This window comes from Balaenoptera borealis (genome assembly GCF_965194805.1).
Source record: "Balaenoptera borealis genome assembly, chromosome: 1".
Classification (NCBI taxonomy): domain Eukaryota; kingdom Metazoa; phylum Chordata; class Mammalia; order Artiodactyla; family Balaenopteridae; genus Balaenoptera; species Balaenoptera borealis.
In genome coordinates this window covers 103848610-103870884 of record NC_138860.1, presented here as the reverse complement: position 1 = coordinate 103870884, position 22275 = coordinate 103848610, and the positions used below count along the sequence as shown (strand labels likewise).

The 22275-nt window shown below is 32.2% G+C and overlaps 1 protein-coding gene across 1 annotated transcript in view; it reads right to left on the bottom strand.

The window, feature by feature from the left end:
- The window catches only part of COL11A1 (collagen type XI alpha 1 chain), a 208477-nt gene that overhangs the window by 61677 nt on the left and 124525 nt on the right, over positions 1–22275 (bottom strand). Inside the window, exons 36-41 of the mRNA XM_082382788.1 lie at positions 19051–19104; positions 13066–13119; positions 8522–8575; positions 5725–5832; positions 5242–5331; positions 4931–4984 (exon numbers count right to left, since the gene is read on the bottom strand). Coding sequence (XP_082238914.1) covers positions 4931–4984; positions 5242–5331; positions 5725–5832; positions 8522–8575; positions 13066–13119; positions 19051–19104 — 414 coding nt within the window. The remainder of the gene's footprint in view (positions 1–4930; positions 4985–5241; positions 5332–5724; positions 5833–8521; positions 8576–13065; positions 13120–19050; positions 19105–22275) is intronic.

Below are 22275 nucleotides of genomic sequence, written 5' to 3'. Positions count from 1 at the left end.
AAAAAAGAAACCCAGCTAACTGCTCAAGAAACTAGAAACATTTCTAATGCTATTATTAGTAAGAGATTTCTTCTGAGGATACTCATAATAGGAGCCTTGCATACAAATCTCCCATATCCTCAAATAGATACTTTTGGTTGATACAACTCTACACGTTATAGTTTCTCTAAATACAAGCCAATGGCATCATAGCTAGACATATCAGAGTTCAATAAACCCACTTCTATACGCTGTCATAACAACGTGATACAAACAGTCTGGCCTATGTTTCCAACTGAATAGATTATGAATAAAAAGAATAGATGTTAAATATATTTATAAATGAATACATGCACACAGGTATAGGTGGATGACTATTAAATATATTTTGCTCTGTATGGGCCAGAATATATTGAAAGGGTATAGTGTTTGACATGCATAACTGTGACATGTACACACTTTACAAATCTCACTGTGAGCAAGAACTGTTGATAAAAACCCTGCTTTTAGATTTAGTTCATTGACGTCCTATGCAATGAGGGAATTTATTATTTCTCTAGTATTCCAGAAAGACAGCACAACTACTCTCCTTAAGAATTGTATTCTAAGGAAAAAAGTTAAGGATTCAATAATATACTGGAAAATATTTATGGTCATTAAGGATTCAACTTGTACATCCGTTTAAGCAGTTTAATCTTTGATTCATTCAAGTTAAGAATGATTATAAAGAGCACATATAGGAATATTAAAGCCTAGTTAGCTGTAATATTAGTTCCTCTAACTCTTCCTTTTGACAAATTTTTTACCAAAATAGAGAAGGATGAAGAGGACTTGGAAAACTGCAACTGAGAGAGACAGAGAGAGAGGGAGAGAGAGAGAATGTTAGTCCAATGTTTACAGAGTAAGAGATACACATGTCTGGAAATGGGTCTATGTAATGTGCTGTGGTGTTTCGTTTTCAAAGGACTATGAACTTGGGCAAGTTGTTTACCTTCTCTAAGTCTCAGATCCCTCGCCTTTAAAAATGGAAAGATAATATCTACTGGGCCAGGTTGCAAGAATCAAATAAGATAACAATTATAAAGTTCTTAGCATGAGTTGAAAGAATAAATACTCTTAATAATTTCCTTTCCCTTTTCTACTTCCTTTACCATCCACATCTTTCTTTACATTTTTTCCTTAGAGAACTCATCACTTTAATATTTTTTCCTTAGTATGCATAAGTGCTGAATCTCTATCCCTCTCTGTTCTTGTGCATTTTAGTCCTGCACTTACCAACACTTGGTCAATATCCCTAAGGTAAAGTTAATATGAGATTGATACAAACTCAGGAGTTCTACAGGATACTCTTACACCTTTATCCCTATGCATTACAATTTCATTGTCTCTCACCAACTGACCAGATATTTTCCTCTGATATTTCGATGTCACGTCTTTGATCAACATTGCAAAATAGAACATGTTATCTTTCTTGCCAAAGAAGTCAGCACTCCTTATTCTTTGTTTTTACTATCAATTGCAAGATAATCCCCCTAAGTCTTTAACCTCAAAAAATGAGAATTAACATGAACAAATTTTCTGAATAAATTATAGTTTACATCTAGAAAATCAACAACTTTTGTTTTAATCTTGGTAATTTGGAATTAAAAAGTTTCAAAATCAAATTTCACATGCATGTAATTGCTTTAACTGGAGTAAACTGAGGCTCGTTTAGCACTTGTTATGGAGCAGGAGTCATCATCATGAACCTCTTTATTATATTTTACAGCAATTACAGTAATAGCATAAAGAACTAATAAATGTGGATGATGTCGTTCCTTTTAGTGGTTCCTTTTCCAACAACTCTGAGGAAGAATTTTAATTGGTTGATGCTTACTGAATTGGGTATGTTAATTTATTGTAGGAATAGATTCTAATTCCAAATAAATAAACTCACAGTCAGCATCTGTGGAGCATTTCTATTAGCAAAGTATAAAAGCCTTTTAAAACCTTTTGTGACTACTAAGAGGCTTTGAGCTTTCGTGTGAGAGTGTTTTGTGTTTGTCGTTGTTCCTGACCAGGTAAAACTGACCAGGCGTCACTAAATTGTCATTCCCCCAAGGACACAAGCTTGAAGTCATCATTCAGTTTTCATCTTTCCTCACTGCCCATATCCAATCTTAGTAATAAATCCTACTGCCCTGCCTTCCTAGTGTTTGCTCCATCTGCACTGGCCTTTGACTTCCCACTGCACTATCATTGGCTCACTCATATTGTGACATTGATCACTGAACTTTTATGCTCAGTGAGTCTCTCCCATCTCTGCTATATATTACACACTAATGATAACTTTTTCCCTAAAACTTTATTAAATTTGTTTGTTCCAAAAACTTTAATTTTTTTTTACTCCATTTACTCCAAAAACTTCAAATCTGCAAATTACTTCAACTTGGCATTTTAGAGCTTCAATAATCATATGGCATATTATATTTCTGCTTTAGCATTATATTATGTAAATACATAGCAGAGTACCTGGATCCTAGCAAGAATTCATCACACTTTAGTCCCTCTCCCAAGGTGCCACACTTTGGTAAGACCAGATGTTCCCTAAACACCTTATCTCTTTCCTAGTATCATTCTCTAGATCTTAATAATTTTGTAATCCTCTATACTCTTTGAAGCCAAGTTCAAGGGTCACCTCCTGCATGACCCTTTTACTGATTTCTCTTCTCTTCCCCTGCCCTTGAATAATTAATATTTGTTGTTTGTATATCATTAGGCATTTAATCACTGACTGTCTTATAGTGCTATTTCGTCTTTGGCGTGTTTCTTTTCAAAATTGTTTCCCTTATTTTAAGTCTTTTAGAGGTATATCTTCTGTGGAGCTTAATTGTATACAGGGAAGTAAGTAGTAATTGCCAAATAAACAGTTCTTGATGCTAAATGAATAAATATTAGATCTTTTTGATCAAATTTACTATGTTCTTTCACATGTAACCGGATAATTGTTGACTAATATTCTATTAAAGTATATATCTCCTGGGCATATTATGTACCCTACAAATATATTGATTTCAACTGTCCAAAGATCTCAGATAACATTGTTTGCTTGACTCCTAAAAAATAACTTTAAACAATTTAAATGTGCTCATGATTCAGGTTTCACAGATGCAATAACCATTGATCTTAAAAAATGCATCCATATTCCAAAATAAAATTCACTTTAGAAACTGAAGTTCTGGATAAATAGATTGCATTGCACTGAAAATTTTGAAGATTCTATCTATGCTCAAATCAGCACTTCTGTCTTATTCAACTATTTTTCCTACTCGTGCTACCACCACTAACTTATCTGGATATCTTAAAATGTTCTATATAATTTTATGAATATCAAATATAGTTATTGAAAAGTCTTATTTTTCTTTTTAAAAAAATCCTTATCAGATATCCATACCCACCATAATAATTGTAATGACATTTGTATGATCTACAGATTAAATATAATGTTAATCAATCTGCCAAAGATTATATTGCTATGTTCTCAGTATTATTTATGCTATATACACTTTACTCCAATATCAGGATGTATGATAAATTTAAAGAGGTAGATATGGAATGATTATATTGACAGCACTGTGCTGTGAATGTAACCAAAGTAACATAAGGAACTCACAGTCTAATGAAAGAGACAACCAAATATATTCCAATGCAATTTCTAAAATGCAAATCATAACAACGAGCACAAAGAGCGGAGAAATTTCACTAATATATGAAATGGAAGCAAATTGTCCAAAGATGACCTTATAGAGATTTTAACATTTAAGCTTGATCTCTATGGATGAGTAGGATTTTTTTCAAATAGAGAAAGGAAAAATGGGGTTTTCTGGAAGAAGAAGAAAAGTATAAAGTATATTCTCTGCAAAGTATAAAGATTGTGGCAGTATGATAAGCAAGAAATTCAGTGCATTAAATTGGGTAGAATTAGAATGTAGGCCTTAAGAAAAATAAAATAGACTATAGTGATTGGGATCAAATTTTGAAGAAACTTATAAGGAGTTTGGTTTCCAAAGACAGCGTGGAACCATGAGATATGTATAAGCAGAGGAATGGAAGAGTTAAGGTTGTGTATTAAGCTATAATTCTACAATCAGTGGGCAAAACTAACAGAAGAGGGTAAGAAAGAGAGTCAAGGAGATAAGACACTATTAAGCAAAGAGAGAAAGGAAAGAGTCTGAACAAATATGGTGGTAGTGGAAATGAAGAAAAGGGGACAAATTAAAGAAATATTTTGGCGGTACAACTAGTATGACTTCAATATTTTATATAAAGAAGTTGAGATGCAGGTTAAGGCAACTTTCAGCTTTTTAGATTGGTGAAATAAAATGGAGAATGAGAAGAAACCGCTAAAATTGGTAGTTTGGCTCTTATTGGTAACCTCACACAGTACAGCTAAGAATGAAGGTAAATTAATGGAAAAAAATGAAGGCTGTATTCTAATGCTTTCTGGGGGGTTGTATGTATCACAAGAAAATAAAAATCTGATATTTACTCATTTGCCGATTATTTCATAAGGTTACATTGACTAAATAAAGCAATCTAGATAATATACAAAATGGATATATGCCTTTCACACTTACGGGATTTTTTTAATGAGCATTGATAAAATTCAAGTCTCATCAAGTACTCAGAATCAGACAAATCACGATTTATTTCCTCAGGTATTGTAAGAAGCAAGATAGCTCCTTTTACCTCCTGACAGCAGTGGTAAAATAAATATTTTCAGTCATCTAAACTCTTTTGTTTCTGCACTCATTAGAGCATGCAACTGGTAGAAACCAGGCATTGACTGATTTGATTGACATGTGTTTATTTTCTCTTCCACACACTGTGGGATCACAGCATGAGAGTAATGAAAGAAGAGCTGTAATTTGCAATCATGGATAGCATGGCTATTTATTATAATCATACTTACAACTGGACCTGGTGGGCCCTGGGGACCTTCTCCTCCTTTCAGTCCAGGTGCACCCTGGGAAAAGTGAAAAGCAAAGAAAATGAATTGATGTGAATTGAATATAAATAGGAGGAGATGCATGACTGATAAAATGAGAATATTAGGAAGTGTTTCCAGACACTAATGTATATTGCTATACGTATTATCACAACCAATGCATATGCTTACATATTTCCCTTTAATTACTCATGAATCTTTATTTAGTTGAGACCTAAAACAATGCTTCTAATAAGCAATTTTATTCACATATTTTATTAATATGTTAATTATACCTGAGCTCCAGAAAGTCCTCTTTCACCTGGGAAACCACGTAGTCCTGCTGGTCCGTCTTTCCCTGAGACACCTTGAGGACCTGGGTCACCCTAAAGAATATAATATACATCCATCATAGAGAGTAAACTCTACATGTTTCCAGAAACAAAATTGTAATTACCTCTAAACTACTGTGAGTAGAGCCTGAATACCATTTAATGATGAGAGTATTGAGTGGAATGTCCTATACATTAAAATGAACTACTATCCACAGTTGAGTGTATATAAATGGATGGTTTTATGGTCAATAGAACAAACTGTTCTTATATATTGTTCAGTCATGCTTTGAGATACAATAAACTGAATATGTTACTGACATATCTTTCTGACATTCATTTAAATACTACACCAACATTTAGAGAATCTATGGACAAGTAATGAGAAGTTACAGTAAAAAGTAAATGGATATTTTCAGCCAAGAAAATTCCTTGAGCATGGTGTACCTTGGCACCTTCTTTTCCTGCAGCACCGGGAAGACCTTGTTCCCCAGGAGGGCCAGGAGGACCAGGATGTCCACGTTCACCTATGGGACCAGTCTCACCAGTTGGTCCCTAAATTGGATAAACAATCTTCATTAGATTGCTCTTTTATTTTTGGCAAAGATAACACAAACCCAAAACAAATATCACTCCCTTTCACAAAGGTTTATCATTTTCAATTATTTTCATGATGTCCTACAAAACTGCATATAAAGCACTGAAAGTAAACTACCTGGTAGAAGTCTGAAAGATTATGTGTAATCTTTATTAAAATCTGAGTGTATAAGGGAAATATATAGAGAAATTCAAAGAGCTGTTTTCTTTATTTAATCCCAGATTGTTTCAGAGTGAGGCCAAGTATTGTTAAAAACTGTTTTTTCACTATAATTTCATACCCTTCCCTCTTTTTATATTAGGTGTCAAATGAGTTTAGGAGTAAAAGAGGCCCTGGTACCACATTGGTAACTACTCAATGAATCACTGCTTGATAATAAGCTCATGTCCCCTGGAACCCAAACAACCAAAGTGGTTCTCCTTGGAATTTCCATGATTGCAGACCTTCCAATTGTTAATCTACGTTCATTTGACAAAGTCTAGACAATGTGGCAGGGGGACCCTGAAGATCATGAGTTTGGGTTGGCAGTTCCTTTCGGCCAAAGACTATAACAAATAGCCCACTGCCTTAAACTGCTGCAAATGCCAAAGTGAAAAATGGTAGGTCACTTATGTGTCCCCTGAGTGGTGCTGGTTTGTGGTGCTATTTCGAGTGTAAATAGAGAATGGTGACCAGTTGCTCTCTATCACCACTTAGAAAAAAGCAAAATGAAGGATTTAAGTTAAAGATATATAAAGGGAAAGTTTCCAAATGCTAAGATTGTTAAACAGTGGAATGTGTTACTGAAGTTGCTTATGGAATATCATTCTCTGTTACTTTTCTAAAAATGCAACAGATTCTTACTTTTTTGGTCTTGGATTAAAAAAAAACATCTATCCTGAATTTGAGTGTACATTTCTAGGTTTAAATTCCTTTAACTATGTATTGCTGAAGGTCCCCAACTTATCATTAATGCATAAACATTTCTCCCCAAAGGAATTTTTCCTTAAACATCTGATCAGAATTTCAATAGTAAGGAATGTAGAACTGATCCTAATTTAATGGCTATCACCACTGAGACAAAAATGAGTGGTGATTCACATGACCTCACAAAAAAAGGAGTATCAAGCATTGCAATCAATATTGCTCCTATTAAATCACTTCCTTTGTCCTAACATGAAAATATGGTTACATTTGAAATAGGCTATAGAATTTTCTTTCTTAAAAGGACCAATAAAGAAAAATAATCCAATGAAGATGCATATTCAATAACACACCTGTTATTTTTATGCCTTAAAGTAGGGAGACAAAAAAGAACACGGGGCTCAGAAACCAGATGTCTGCATTAGGCAGAGATGAATTTTCAAAATCGTGAGAACCTGAAATGTTCAGTTAAGCCCCAATATGTTTACATTCTAGTTGGGGCCTTAATTCTATTTCTGTTCATAGATGAATAACATAATAGGAATCATTCTTTCAGTTAGATTTTTCCACAGAAAATTGTTGTGAAGTTGTTTGGAATAAAGAAGAGAACAATTATTTAGAGGGTTTTTAAAAAATTAAAACTGATAAGCAGTCAAAAGGAAGGCTCAGCACACACACAGAGGTCTGCAAAAAGAGCATCATGCACACTGTTTTCTTCTTTATAAAGTAGCAAACAGAAATTCCCTTGGCTTCAAAGTGATCTCTGAGATAAAAGGGATCAACCAATCCAAGAATTCTTCGTTTTTGCTTCTATCACACGTATTCCTAGAAAGAAGACGCAGTTTTTGTTTCTCTGTGTGTGTGTGATGTGTGTTTGAGTTACAAAGTATTAAGAACTAATTGTAGGCTGAGAAAAGACTACTTAAAGCAATTAAATAATTAAAACACTCAATCAACTGCTCTTTTGCTATAATTTGTTATTAGCAGGGGTAAAATTCCAGCTGAATAAACTAGATGTGTCTTGTCCATTCAATACGCTACACCAGAATAAAAACATTGTTTTCTATCCCCGTGAATTATTTTCTATAAGTAGTTAATACTATAATTCAGGATATTGCATCAATTTTTGAGATTCTTTCTGCCACCTCCCTTGAAAAAGCTACTTGTCTTTGCCATTATTTCTATATACTCAAAGATTACACACTAATATTTTATCACTGATGGAAATCATTGTTATGAAGACAAAAATTTTAAGAAACATGTAATATAATGCAAATATTAACATTTTAGAAGAATTGTGTTAGAAGCTTTATATTTCTAATATATTATACCTCTAAATCTAATTTTTACTCAGAAAACTAAAGTCATTTTATAATTTGAAATCCCCAAAAAAGATGATGGCCAATCTATTTAAAAATTATGTGGTGTTTTTAGCAGATGATGCCATGACCAGGCTTTCATGTCACCTTCATTGTGAACTTTCTGACTTATTGTCATTTATTTTATTTTTTTCTTTTATTCATTCAGGCAATTGAAAAATCGCTTTAGCTAACTGATGGTTTGCTGAAGTTCATTTGATGTAGGCAAATTATATATTTAAATGCCATCCAAAGTATAAAAATACATAAATTTCAATTAAAAACTTTTCACAATAAAATGAGCAAATTTTACACAACTTAGCAAAGGTGAAAATATAAACAAGAAAATAAATCTTGTTAGGAAAATAAAGTAAATGGAACGTACCTGTGGTCCAACAACACCCCCTGGCCCAGGAGGGCCGGTCTTGCCTTGAAACCCCTAAGGTAAAAAAAAAAATCTATAAAAGCTATCCAGGACACGAAGCATAAATTAAAATTCTCTGAGATAGTTGAATAATTCACATTAAAAGAAAGTCATCTTTTGGCTAAAAATACTTATTTTTAAATGCCTATGAATTATTACATTCCAGTTCTTTTTATATTTAAAATTTAACATCTTTACTATTGTACACTGTAGTCCTATGATTACTTTCAATAAGCTTAAAAAAGAAAACAAGAAAATGGAATGAAGCTGGAGCAAAAATGTGTTCTTAGCCCTCTTTCACTGTGTCAGACAACATAGAAATTTTAATCGAGAAACGTTTATGGATGAAATAAATGAGGATTTAGACATTCTTTGAAACAGTCCACTGGTTCTTTATACAGAGATAAATCTACAGTCTGTGATATTAATACATTTCTCTTTCCTGCATTCCAACAATCTCATAAAATTAAAAAGATATAAAAATAAATTTATAAAGAGAAAGCTTTACATGCTTTGTCATTATTTCAACATTTTATCAGTGTTCCTTCTTAAAACCCAAAAGAATATACTTACAAATGTACCTTGCATATAATGCAGTCATTAGAAAAAAATCCAGTAGGTGTGAGCACATGCACTCACTAAACAAAGCCTTTGGGCTTATATTCTGGTATCTATATTTCTCTAGACTCCTGGGTTATTCATTCTGCATGACTGTATTATGATTAGCAAATTTCCTTCTCATGTGAGTTAATTGACACTTAACAGTTGGATAAAGATTCAAAACACTGACAGAAAAACCTGCCAAAGAACTGAATTAAAGCAAATAGTATTTGCAAAAGTTTTATTCATTATAACATCTGATTGGAAATAAGAAAGTTAGAAAGCAAAGAGCAGAAACTAGCCCCACACTTGTATCATGAACTTCCAGATAATTGTGATTACATTTTTTATAAGAACAAAACTTAAAAGCAGGAAAAAGGAAAAGAATCTGTATTTGTAATTATTTTAATTGATGCCATGGGGAAAGAAAACAAATTTCTCCTATTTTTAAAATACATTAATTCTTTTTTTTTTTTTTTTGGACTTGAGGACATGGGGTGAGAGGGGGAAGCTGGGGCGAAGTGAGAGTAGCATCGACATGTGGGAAGCAGCAGGATAGCACAGGGAGATCAGCTCAGTGCTTTGTGATGACCTAGAGGGGTGGGATAGGGAGGATGGGAGGGAGGCTCAAGAGGGAGGAGATATGGGGACATATGTATGCATATGGGTGATTCACTTTGGTGTACAACAGAAATTAACACAGTATTGTGAAGCAATTATACTCCAATAAAGATCTATTAAAAAAATACATTAATTCTTAAGACCATCAGGTTTCCACTTGAGTTATCAACAGCAACAGCAAAGTGGATCAATTCAAGGGAAATATATTATAGCATTTACTTAGCTTGACTGCTTAATTTTAACTTTTCAGGAACTCAGTAGTGTGGAAATTTGTACCCACATATGTAAGCATATATATACATAATATTTTGTTTTTCTTTTTCACTGAGAGCTAACAGCTCTTAGTGCTGTTACTCTTATCATTTGTTTACAGCATTTAGTCCCACATGCTAGCTACTCCTTAGATGATCTCAATAACTTCCATGATCACAATTGTTATCAATGTCTTCTTATGCTTTTTCCTCAGCTTAACATTCTCAAAATTGTTCACACTAAGTGAATCCTCTCCTTTGATTTTCCACCTCTGTTCTCTCCCTTTATTAACAAAGTGACTTCAGATCCCAGACTTTCCTCAGGTCCTCAAGCTCAGTCATTTAATCCTACCATGTCATCTCAGAAACTCGCAAATCCAGCTTCCTCTCTCTTGTCGAGTAGACCTGTCTTATTTGAACTATACTTGCCACTTTCCTTGACCACTACAGTTTTTCAAGTCAGGTTCACTCACCTGTCCACTTGTTATCACGCCACAAAAGCAAATCTATTCAACTCATTGCTAAGCATATGTCATGAAATATCCATTACCAAGTCTACACAATCTCAACTTTCCCTAAACAGCCATGCACCACATGTTTGTATAATCTGTTCCCTCTGTCTGGATCGCCTTTGGCCCAATTTCTAATCACAGAGTTTGACATAAAGATGTAAGTGCAATCAGGACTTTAAAAAATTAGTCTTATAAAGTTTTTTCCTTAGTAACTGTGAGAGCAAGAATAGCACATGAAATTGATCACAATAATAATTAATTATGAAAATTAACTGATTAAAAATAAATGCTTAACTGAGGAAATTCTGTGAAAAATTTGCCACCCAGACTTGTACTCATATGTTCTAAGAGGGTGCTAGTACCTCTGAGTGAGAAACAGATTTGGAAGGAGCTGGAAAACAGCATTGACCATACGCCTGCTCATTCAAAACATTCAGAGTTTCGCAAGTATCTAATAAATCTGACACTGAGGATCTTACAAATGAACTATGTACAAGAAAACTTTTATAGATCAGAATGGAGTGTGATTATTCTAATACTGTCATGTAATAAGATTTTCCTTGTCATTTAATTTTAGGATAATAAGTTAAATTATGTTTTTCAAAATCCCAAAAAACAGAAGTTAATTTGATACATGAGTAATAAAAATGGAATTCCTATTCTGATCACCTCTACAGTCAAAAAGCATGATTTGGCACTGTGTTTCTGAGACAAACGTGCGTTGTTTCAGTATAATAAAGACTATCTCTAATTATTCCTAGTGGTCTTAAAAAGCTTTAAATTGTAAGATGTCAGAATGAACCTTCAATTCAAGGATTTCTGAATGGGGACAAATCTCAAATATAATAAAATACTTTCTTCTTTAAAAAAAGGAAACATATATATCAAAATATAAATGCCCTAGATTCTGACTCTTGGACAAGACAATCTTTTGAATCACAGTCAACACAGAACAAGGTGAGAAAGAAAGGTTCCTGGTGATAGGGTGACTCACTATTGTTCTTAAAGTGGATTTGAAATCAGGAATACAATTTTCCAGACATAATTCTAGTTGTTGTTTACAAGAAACTACTAGATGAGAATATCCATCCTAGAAACATTAGTTAATGTGCTAGTTTTCCACTTTAACTTTAAATGTTGTATATAATATGGTTACTTTGGATAGAAGCAGAAGCTCTTGATTAAATTAAAGTCAAAAGGGATTTTATAATGATAATTCTCTAGGTACCCCTTCCTCAAAAGACATTTTGGAAATATTTGAGAGGTATTCCCAAGAAGCTATACCATGACTTAGTTAAAAATGATTGACTGCAATATTTGAATGAGAATGCATTTGCAAATTTGAATGTGGATTATCCTTTAGAGAGTTTATTTCTTGCTTATCATGGAGATGTCTTTCTCAAGAGGAAACCCAAACAATTTTACTCTTTGGTCTCACTAAAATCATTCTTGATTTTGCTTTTGTAATCCAAGACTTTGAAGCTTACAATCTGACTAAAACTAAGAAGTCATTACACTAAGAATTGTCACTTGGTGAGCAAAACAGGAATTGGCTGTTGCTGCCAGATTGTTTATCCTATGTAGAAAATCATCATGTTTTCAGATCTGTTATCCGGTATTTCTATTGAACCCCAAATATGTGTTCATGCTGGCAGAATACCCTAAGATAATTTTGAGCCACACAGTCAAAGGTAGTCTGTGTTGTGGTTTCCTTAAGAAATCTGGATAAAATTAATCAATGTTAGGAACCAAGAATTGATTCCAAGGAAACATGCTAATCCATGGTGATTTCTTATTAGACTATCATCCCACTGCAACAGCCAGATACAAAGTTTTGTTAACAGTGGCAGAATAAATAAACAAAACCGCCAGGATTCTTAAACCATAGTTGAGCTGCCAGTTTCCCCGCTGTCCATCTCTGTTATACACATAAGTTGTTCTGAGAATGTATTTAATGTTATGTTCCCCATAATTTAAGTTACATTTTTTTTCCACTTCCATTTTCCTACTTGAGAGGAGAGAATGCATTTGACATAGTTCTAGACCAATTACAGCCTTACAGTTCCAACAGCAGGAAATATTTCATCCCTTAATTCTGGATAGAAGAATATATTATCTGCACAGTTTATTGTAATGTGTCTCTTTTAGAGAGTGGAAGGGTGAAAGGGTAGCATGGAATATATCTGTAACAAAGACTTATGTGAAAGGGTCAAGGCTGACAACCTTGTGGAGGTATCCAAAAGACAACGAGTTCTTTTCCATCAACTTATCCCTAAAGTGCTGTTATTGAAAATAAGGAAAATCAAGTAACATCCACGTCCTCAAGTATATTTATTTAAGTGTTTAGATACAAACATAGGTCTATTTATGTATTTCAAATATATTTTTAAAAGATTAAATGGAATTAATTTCACCATAGTCCTTAACCTGGTAATTGACTTGTTAATAATAAAGTATCTTTCTGTGAAATGATGAAGTGCTTGAGATAGAAAATTTGAATCAGAAGACTGGGGTCACTTACAGTCTCTCCACGTTGCCCAGGGTGTCCTGGCAGGCCATCCTTTCCAGGTGGTCCCTGAAATCACGAATATTAAACATCGAACGTCATAAATATTTCTTGAATTATTTACAGTCTAAATACATGTTAGGCAATTTTCTTATATCTTCATTAGATATCTTATTTTGATGTTCTATTGACTTCATATACGGTAGAATGTGTATATATCTTTTTTAGCATATCTATAGCTATAAATGAGACCAGGAGAAAATTGTGCAACTGTAATCTGAATATTTTACATTTAAATTTCATTAGCATCTTTCTTCTCAAAAAGCATATTCATATTGGTTTGTATTTTTATTTTTGTAAAAATGTTAGTTCCTCAGTACTTGACAAATGAATATTTTTCCCTCTTTTTGGTGATGTGTTCCTAATACAATTTCTTGGGCACTGAGAGTTGGATACCAGAGATAGATAGTGTCCTCTAGTGGTGGTCTGAGCTTCTAACTGACAAGAATGTGAAAGAAATACAAACTTATAAACAATGGCATTTTACTTCCCAGTTGCTTCAAGTAAAGGAAACAAGGTGCAATGCTCAATTTTAGAAGTCATCCGGACAAATTTTTCCCAGTAGGTTTTCTTAAATACCCTCTTGGAAGCATAATATTTATTAAACACTAGAGAGCACATCTACAATGTTATCACTTTCAGTAAAGGATGCTGTCTTTGTCATGACTGAAAAAATAAATGAAGCCATTAACTAAGTACTTAAAGTAAACAACTCTGTGAGGTTCTTATGTTTTAGATACTTAGTAGAAATAGATTGCTTCTTTAGACTGCATTATGGATTATTCATCCTACTCAGAAACCATTAAGCACCAAGTTCAATTTTCAAAACATGTATAATAAGTATAGGCAGAGATATTCTTAGGTGAGAATGGATAAACGAAGAGAAATGATCATTGTAATAACATTTTTAATGATAACAGGTACACCTCTCACAGTATGTTAATTATTTGAATAAACCTACTTATTTATTTAAAAATACATTATTTATGTAAATCTATTTTCAAATATCAATTCTTTGTAAATTGAGTATGAAAAAAAGTATTTCAAAAGAAGATCATTTTCACAGATAGCTTTTTTCCCACTGGAATAAGACTTTTTCTAGCTTGGTTATAACATTTCAGTGGAAAGCCTTCCCGACAGTGACTAGTACCAGCTCTGCTTCCTGATTGCATCTTTATTGACACACTGGTTAAATTATCAGCTCTAATTAAAGCCTGTTATGATATTTCACAAGATCATAGCTTGCTCAGTGATCTGTTCATATTTTCCAGGACCATCTCAGTGATTCTATTCCCATTCACCCAAAGGACCAAAACTGGAATGTTTTTAACCAAATCCCCAAAATGTTCTTGGATATCATCTACCCATCCCTTCTTTCAAAAACATATATTACATATCTATGTATTAGGCATTAGGTGTATCATTCTTGGTTTAGAGGTGAGACACATAAATAAGTAGTTGATTGCTAGTGGACCTCATCTAGGTTCAGTATTTCAAAATAGTAAATAAAAACAAATCCTGTGCTCTATCACTATTTTGATACATCTGGGAATAAATATGCCCTTAATTGAGGGCAGTAGTAAAAGTTTTAACTAAAATTATAGAGGGCGACAGCTAAAGGATAATAAACATGAGTCAGGTGCTTTTTTTCCACCATGCTAAAGTGCATCTCAAATGATGAGTTTTGCAATCAGTATAAGCCATTTACATGTTTTTTAGCAAATCTGTAAATATAAAAGTTAAATATCTTGTTATATTTGCTGATGTGAAAAGTATAGATTACACTTTTATTGTAAAATATTATAACTCTTTAAAACAGTGATCTTACATCTAAAAAATGTCATGTGGGATGAATGCAACTTGATTTTTAATGGCTTTCCTACATATCCTGTGGGAGCAGTGTAAATAGACTATATAAAGAATTCATATCATCATCACTTTTCTTAAGTATTTATTCCTAATATTAAATGATTAACCCTAAGTAATTTTAATGGCTTCACACTACTATCCAATAAAATAAACATATTAATTACCAAATAATTTCATGGCATTAATTTAAATATAATAATTTTATTGATCAAAATAGACTGCCCCTTTAATATTGTTGGTGAAGAGTAGTGACAACAAATTCATCTAAATGGGTGGGGGGGTGCATATACAGCAAAGCAATCCATGAAGCGACACTTATAAATAAATGTTAAGATGTTTTTCACTTCACACCGGCACTGAGTTTTGACTTTTCTCTAAATAGAATGTATCTTATAGTAGTCATGTTATAAATCCTAATCACCTAATTTTTTTAATCGAGATAACTATATGCTGACACTGGCATGAGTTTAACAGACTCTAAACATGAACATTCCAAGTGCTTAATCCATACTCCACATGTGTCTGTGTGAATATATATATTTTTTCATTTATTTTTTATGTATATATCTAACATATATATGTGTATGTATATATATATATATATATATATTTCCTGATTACAATGAAAATGAATCAATTAATTTGAAGGAAGAGGAGCTTGGTTCTATCCCTCTACCTGAATCCCTCCTTCTATATATCAAAGAAATGAAGACAGTTCTTTTCTATATGTTATAAAACTACATAGCAGAGAAATGATAGGTACTCTTATTTCACGCACTAATGTTTCATTTGTCAGAGAAATAGAGTATAAAACTCATCTTGTTTAGCAGTGAAAGCAATGTTCCTTAACAGTGTCATGTCTTTCCAAGCCAACTACATGTTTCTCAAGTGTAGGCATTTATTATACTTCTAATACCCCTTAGAGACAAAATGCATGCATGATCAATGGCTCAAAACTTGTTGAAAGATACATGAGAGAATGGACTGAAGAAGTTTGAGGAAAAAATGGCTTTCTTGACAATAAAATTATATTACATGAGGGAAACTTCTTAACAATTTGTACAAATATAAATGGTATGATAATGTTGAAGTTACACATATCACTGGATTTTATGTTGCTAAACAATGATCTATGCCCATGGCTTCAAAATACTTATGAAAGAATCTTATGTGCAAAATCATTTTTGCAACAATATTTTTACTTCTCTGTATGTGCAACTTTGCATGACAATATTACATTTGGAACAAAACTGAAATAGTGAGTAAACAATATTATATGCAGACAGTATCTATACTATCCTTTGTTTAATACTAGCTATTTGTATTAATCCTTTCATAACACAATAATATAGATAACAACTTTTCTTGATATGTTTGCTGTAATAGAGCAAGACTGTTAGTGATAAAAATAATATTTTAAACACAGTGTCTAAAATTATTTTAAAAAGTAAGAGAGTTTCAGCATTTAAGTCAGTATTTCACAATAAATAATTCATTTTTCGAATATGTGAGCTAAAATCACATTTGAAAGTAATCAGAGAAAGAGGGGGTTATTCAAACTCAATATAAAAATATTGGAGAACAAGAGTTCCCTGGTGGCACAGTGGTTAAGAATCTGCCTGCCAGTGCAGGGGACACGGGTTTCATCCTGGTCCGGGAAGATCCCACATGCCGTGGAGCAACTAAGCCCGTGCGCCACAACTACTGAGCCTGCACTCTAGTGCCCGTGAGCCACAACTACTGAAGCCCTCGCGCCTAGAGCCCATGCTCTGCAGCAAGAGAAGCCACCGCAATGAAGAGTAGCCCCCGCTCGCCACGACTAGAGAAAGCCTGCATGCAGCAACGAAGACCCAACGCAGCAAAAAAATTAATTAATTTTTTTAAAAATTGGAGAATATATTTATTTACTTATAAATGATTTTCAACATGTTTAAAAATATCATTTGTAACATTTATTTAAATTTCTAACATCTTAATTTATAATTTTCTGAATCGTTCATTTATGCAAGATTGTTACTGGACTATATTTGACTAACTATAATTATTTAAATTATATATAATTATTAGAAATGAGAACATTGAGATGTACAATTTTTGAAATATTGGCATATATAAAAATCCTCACATAACTTCCTCTCACAAGGTGCATGTTGTTGTGGTTTTGCCAAAAAGATTCAGTTCAACAGATGTAGAAAACAAACTTATGGTTACCAGGGGAGAAGGAGGGGGGAGGATTAAACTGGAAGAGTGGCATTGACATATCCACACTACTATACATAAAATAGATAACTAATAAGCACTTACTATATAGCACAGGGAACTCTACTCAATACTCTGTAATGATTTATACGGGAAAAGAATCTAAAAAAGATTGGATATATGTATATGTATAACTGATTCACTTTGCTGTACACCTGAAACTAACACAACATTGTAAATCAACTATTCTCCAATAAAAATTTAAAAAAAGATTCAGTTCAAAAATCAGTTTAAAATATTCAGCCAAAAATCTATATCAATGTGCCGCTAAGTGAAAATAACCAGGATGTGAGTAAAACTGTCACTAGGAATTAGTTATTGGTATTATTACATTGAAAAAACATTTGGTTCTCAAATCACTGACTGAAAATTTTAACTATACTTAGTTTCCTACAGCGTAGATAATATTCAAACTATGTTGGTCTTATTCTCAGCCAAAACATTTTTGAACTTTGCTATTCAAAGTACGGCCCATTGACCACTGGCATTGGCATCATCTAGACATTTGCCAGTAATGTCAAGTCTCAAGACCCATCCCAGACCTACTGATTTAAAATCTACATTTTTAACAAAATACCAACATGATTTACGTGCACATTAAAGTTTGAATAGCATTGTCTACTCTGGACTAGAACAGTGGTTCACAAACATTAGCATGCATCAGAACTATCTAGAGAGTTCGTTAAGACACAGACAGGGCCCCTCTCCTAGAGTTCTGATTAGGTGAGTGAGGTGGAGACAAGACATTGCATTTCTAACGAATTGCAAGTGCTGCTGATCTTCTGGTCCAGGGACCACACTGTGAGAACAATTTCCTTAGACAGGTGGGTGCTATGGTTTGAAAGTCTGTGTCCCCTTGAAATTCAGATGTTGAAATCCTAACCCTCAAAGGTGATGTTATTAGTAGATGGAACTTTTGGGCAGTGCTTATGTCACCTTCATGGAACCTTCATGAATGGAACTAGTGACGTATAAAAGAGGTTCCAGAGAGTAGACAGTGAAAAATCTGCTACCCGAAAGAGGGTCTTCACCTCACCATTCTGGGATGCTGATCTTGGACTTCCAGCCTTCAGAACTCTAACAAATAGCAGTAAGTTGATTCTAACTCATAAATAAACTGAATAGGTTGCCAAAAAAAAAAAAAGAGAGAGAGAAAAAAGCAGCTGAGCACTGAGCATGTCCTATATTCCCACGAATATTTGTGCGAAAGTAAAAGATTTCAATTAACCTTGTGAAAATATTTGATGAAGATATTCTACAGACTGTGCTTCTAAACAAATTTTATAAAAAGGAAATGATTCAGGAAGGGTTATCATTACATTTTCTAAGAAAAATACATTATAGAGGCAAAAATAGTAAATACAAATAAATAGATCTTAATGTGATATAAGTAATGTCAGAATGTTGGAGGATATTTAGGAAGTGACATTTTGAAGAAGGATACATTGGATAATGGAAGCTAAAAAAGAAATTGATATACCAAATATTTAAGATTCAGTAATGATTTTTAATGCTGTCAATAATATTCATTGCAGTAGAAGAGTAGCTGAGAGAATAATATTCATGTTGTTCTAGTTTTGATATACTTTGAAGGAATATTTAATAAGATATATTTAAATTAGATTGAGAAACATTTGATAAACTTCATAAGCTGAAAATACATACTCTTTGGCATTATTAAGCACAATTTTGTTTTTATAGGAATTTTTATCCATATTTGTATCCAGATATTATTTAATATAAAAGCTATGACTTTCAAAATTTGAAAACATTGTCAAATGAAGAAAGAGAAAGAAAAACCATGACACTTACAGGAGGGCCTTTTGGTCCAGGGAACCCAACTGGACCTTGAGGTCCTTGAGGACCCTGAAGAGAAAAAGCAGTGGGGAAATTTAAGAACATACCTTATAAGGCACATCTTTACAGGTTGCAGTTTATTTCTACAGATAAAGAACAATATAAAATACAGCTTCTTTACCATAATGGCAGAACAATTGCATTACAACAAGAGAGTCTAGGGTAATTTAAAAGCGAAATGGATGATCTTCCATACTATTCAGTACTCAAAACTGCACATCACATCAATGGTCTTAGCTGGAGAACACTGTAAATATTTAGAATTCATATTAAAAGTGAATAGAACATGGATGTATCAGGAACCCTGTAGATAATCTACTTTCAACACTGGCTACAGACATCCATAAATGGAGGATATTTCAAGTCCATAGCCCCCAAAAAGAAAAATTATTTTTAAAATTGATTCTATAAATGTTCTGACTCTACAGTCATACAAAATTAAAAGAAAAAAAAAGTGACTATCTCAAAAAGACCATAGAGGATACCTTTAACTAATCTCTATATTTAAAATGTATTTATTTTTGAGGATGTCACTATCTCATTTTACTCATGTATAAACTTCTTTTGTAGATAAGACAAAAAGAACATTATTATATAATTATTCTCATTAATATTAAATCCAAATATACATTTATAATATTGCTCTTGACTTGATGCTTAATTAACTATATTATTCAACACTTAGATTCACATATCTTTAAAAGGCATAAAGTAGACCCTTTTACAAGGACTACATTGGTCGCAGCAAAAGGATGGTGAAAGATAATCCTTTATATGACCAGAACATGATAATTATATTCCTAAAAGGAATATATATATAATGGAACATAATATAAATAAAATTTCTTAAGTATTAAAATTATGTGAGGATTTATTTATACTTAAACAAAAAATAAAGTTTACTAAAGTTGATCTTTAATATAATTTACTCTCTTCAATTTATCAATTTAGCCTTCCCACAGGAAATTTCATTACCATTCTCAAGCCAATGCTAGTTCAGAAATCAGCACAAATTATTGCTGTTACCAACATCTTATCTTAAAATCAAAAAGAAACTTCAAAGTTAGATATGTCATTAAAAAAATAGATATCTCATGTAATTACCAGAAACACTGGGAAAATATTTGGAACTTAGAAATTTTGGTACTCTCATTAAAATATAAAACTATCATTCTTAAATATCTATCATAAGAGCAAGAAAATTATAAACCAAAAACCATTTTAAATTCAAAATTTTAAATATAGTATTCCTTTAGGTTATATAGTAAGCTCTACTATCCTAATTTCATAAATTGTCATTTCTTTACTTTTAATTTTTTGCTCCTTTTCAAAATAAAACTTTATTTTGAACTTAAATTTCTTAAAGAAAAATTTCAAAAATCACTTCTCCAGAGAAAATAAAGAAGAAAAAGTGGGTCTTTCTACATACAATTACACAAAAACATGTTGAAACCTTCTCTTTGTATTAATCAAAATAGTTTCCAGGTGAGGTAGAAATTACGTAAAGACTCTGTGTAAAGATAGTGTTGGAACCCAATTAGTGTTGTCAGATAAAATACCAAATGTTTAATAAAATTTAAATTTTAGATAAATAATGAATAATTTTAATATGTCCCAAATATTGCAAGGGACATACTTATGCCACAAATTATTCATTGTTTACTTAAAATTCAGTTTATTTGGGTGTCTTAGTTGTTTTGTTTTTATTTTGTTTTGTTTTGTTTTTGCTAAATCTTATCATCTTAGACCCAAGTAAAAGCTGTATTAACTAAGTCTTTAATAGCAGGCATCCATGCTCTGCAAATCATGAGTATGAGGGATCATATTTAACTTGTAGAATATCCTAATGGGTGTTTATATATATAATATATATTATTTTTACATATAATACCATATATATATACACACACACATAAATATATTTTTAAAGAAGGTCATTGAAATGGGCAAAAATAGGTATTTTTCATTTCTAATCCAATGGTACTGCAAAATTCTCTCCTTGAACCTCCCAAGTCATATAGTTTGAAGAAAACATTTTTGTGATATTACTTTCATTGTTCTTCAACTGTGTGCCTAAGACATAACAAATAGTTCATGACACTTAAAATTCTTTGCAGAAAATGAAGATATATTAGGTAGAAAATGTCTGATCAACTACACAGAACACAAGAAATATATTCTGTACACTTAAAACATGTATAAATGTTTCTTGGGAATGGTTTCAAGCTTACTTAAAAAATTTTTTTGAAATCAACCTTACTTTGATCCTCAGAATATACTTTTCTTATTCTGAAAGTGTCTTTACAATTACAAGCGATCATGTTCTTGGGTTACACTGTTGTGTTCCAAAATAAAATCATAAAGATTTATAGTTGATCATGAAATTTTGGAATGTATAAATAAAATACGTAAAGAGAATAGTTTGCGCTTTAAAGGCAAAACTCTTAGTTATGCTACAATTTGTTAAATGGTTCTACTCCATTTAATGATTTAGCCATTTTAATTAATTTAGTTGTATATTCTTATTAAAATGACTTTGACATAAAATATTTCAAATGTACTGTTTTATTTGTGAAGTCAAAATGTACAGGATGAACTTAATTTAGGAATAGCTCATCAAGAGTGAGAAACATTTAATAGAAAGTTAATTAAATTTGAACCAAAGATTTGAAAAAACTGGAATTAAATGTTTATTCTTGAGTCCAATCTAGTGACTTTTCTTTACAAATAGAAAGCTTATTTTTAAAAAAATTACTTATTCTCAGCTTTAAGTTATACGTCAGAGGGTATTTCTGTTTTACTTTTTGTGAAACATCTATTATAAATTTCAATAATATAAGAATGTATAATATTAAAATTATAGAATATTAAGTCATGATCTAATTTCTTTGTCAGTAATACAGAATACTTAAAATTCTTTCAAGAGGATAGCTTTTTAAAAATCTGGCTACAAAAAATGCTATATTTTGCCAAACAAAACAAAACAAAACCAAATAAAGGGCATGCTTACTTATGTATATTTAGCTTTATTTTATATCAATTGAAAATCAAATTACTAAATATTTTTCCATTTACTGGAATAGATGTTTTATTTTGATTTGAACGTATATTGATTGTGACTTAATGGCTACTGGTAGCTTGCATTTTACCAGCATAATACTGCTGCCAGCTCCAGGAACA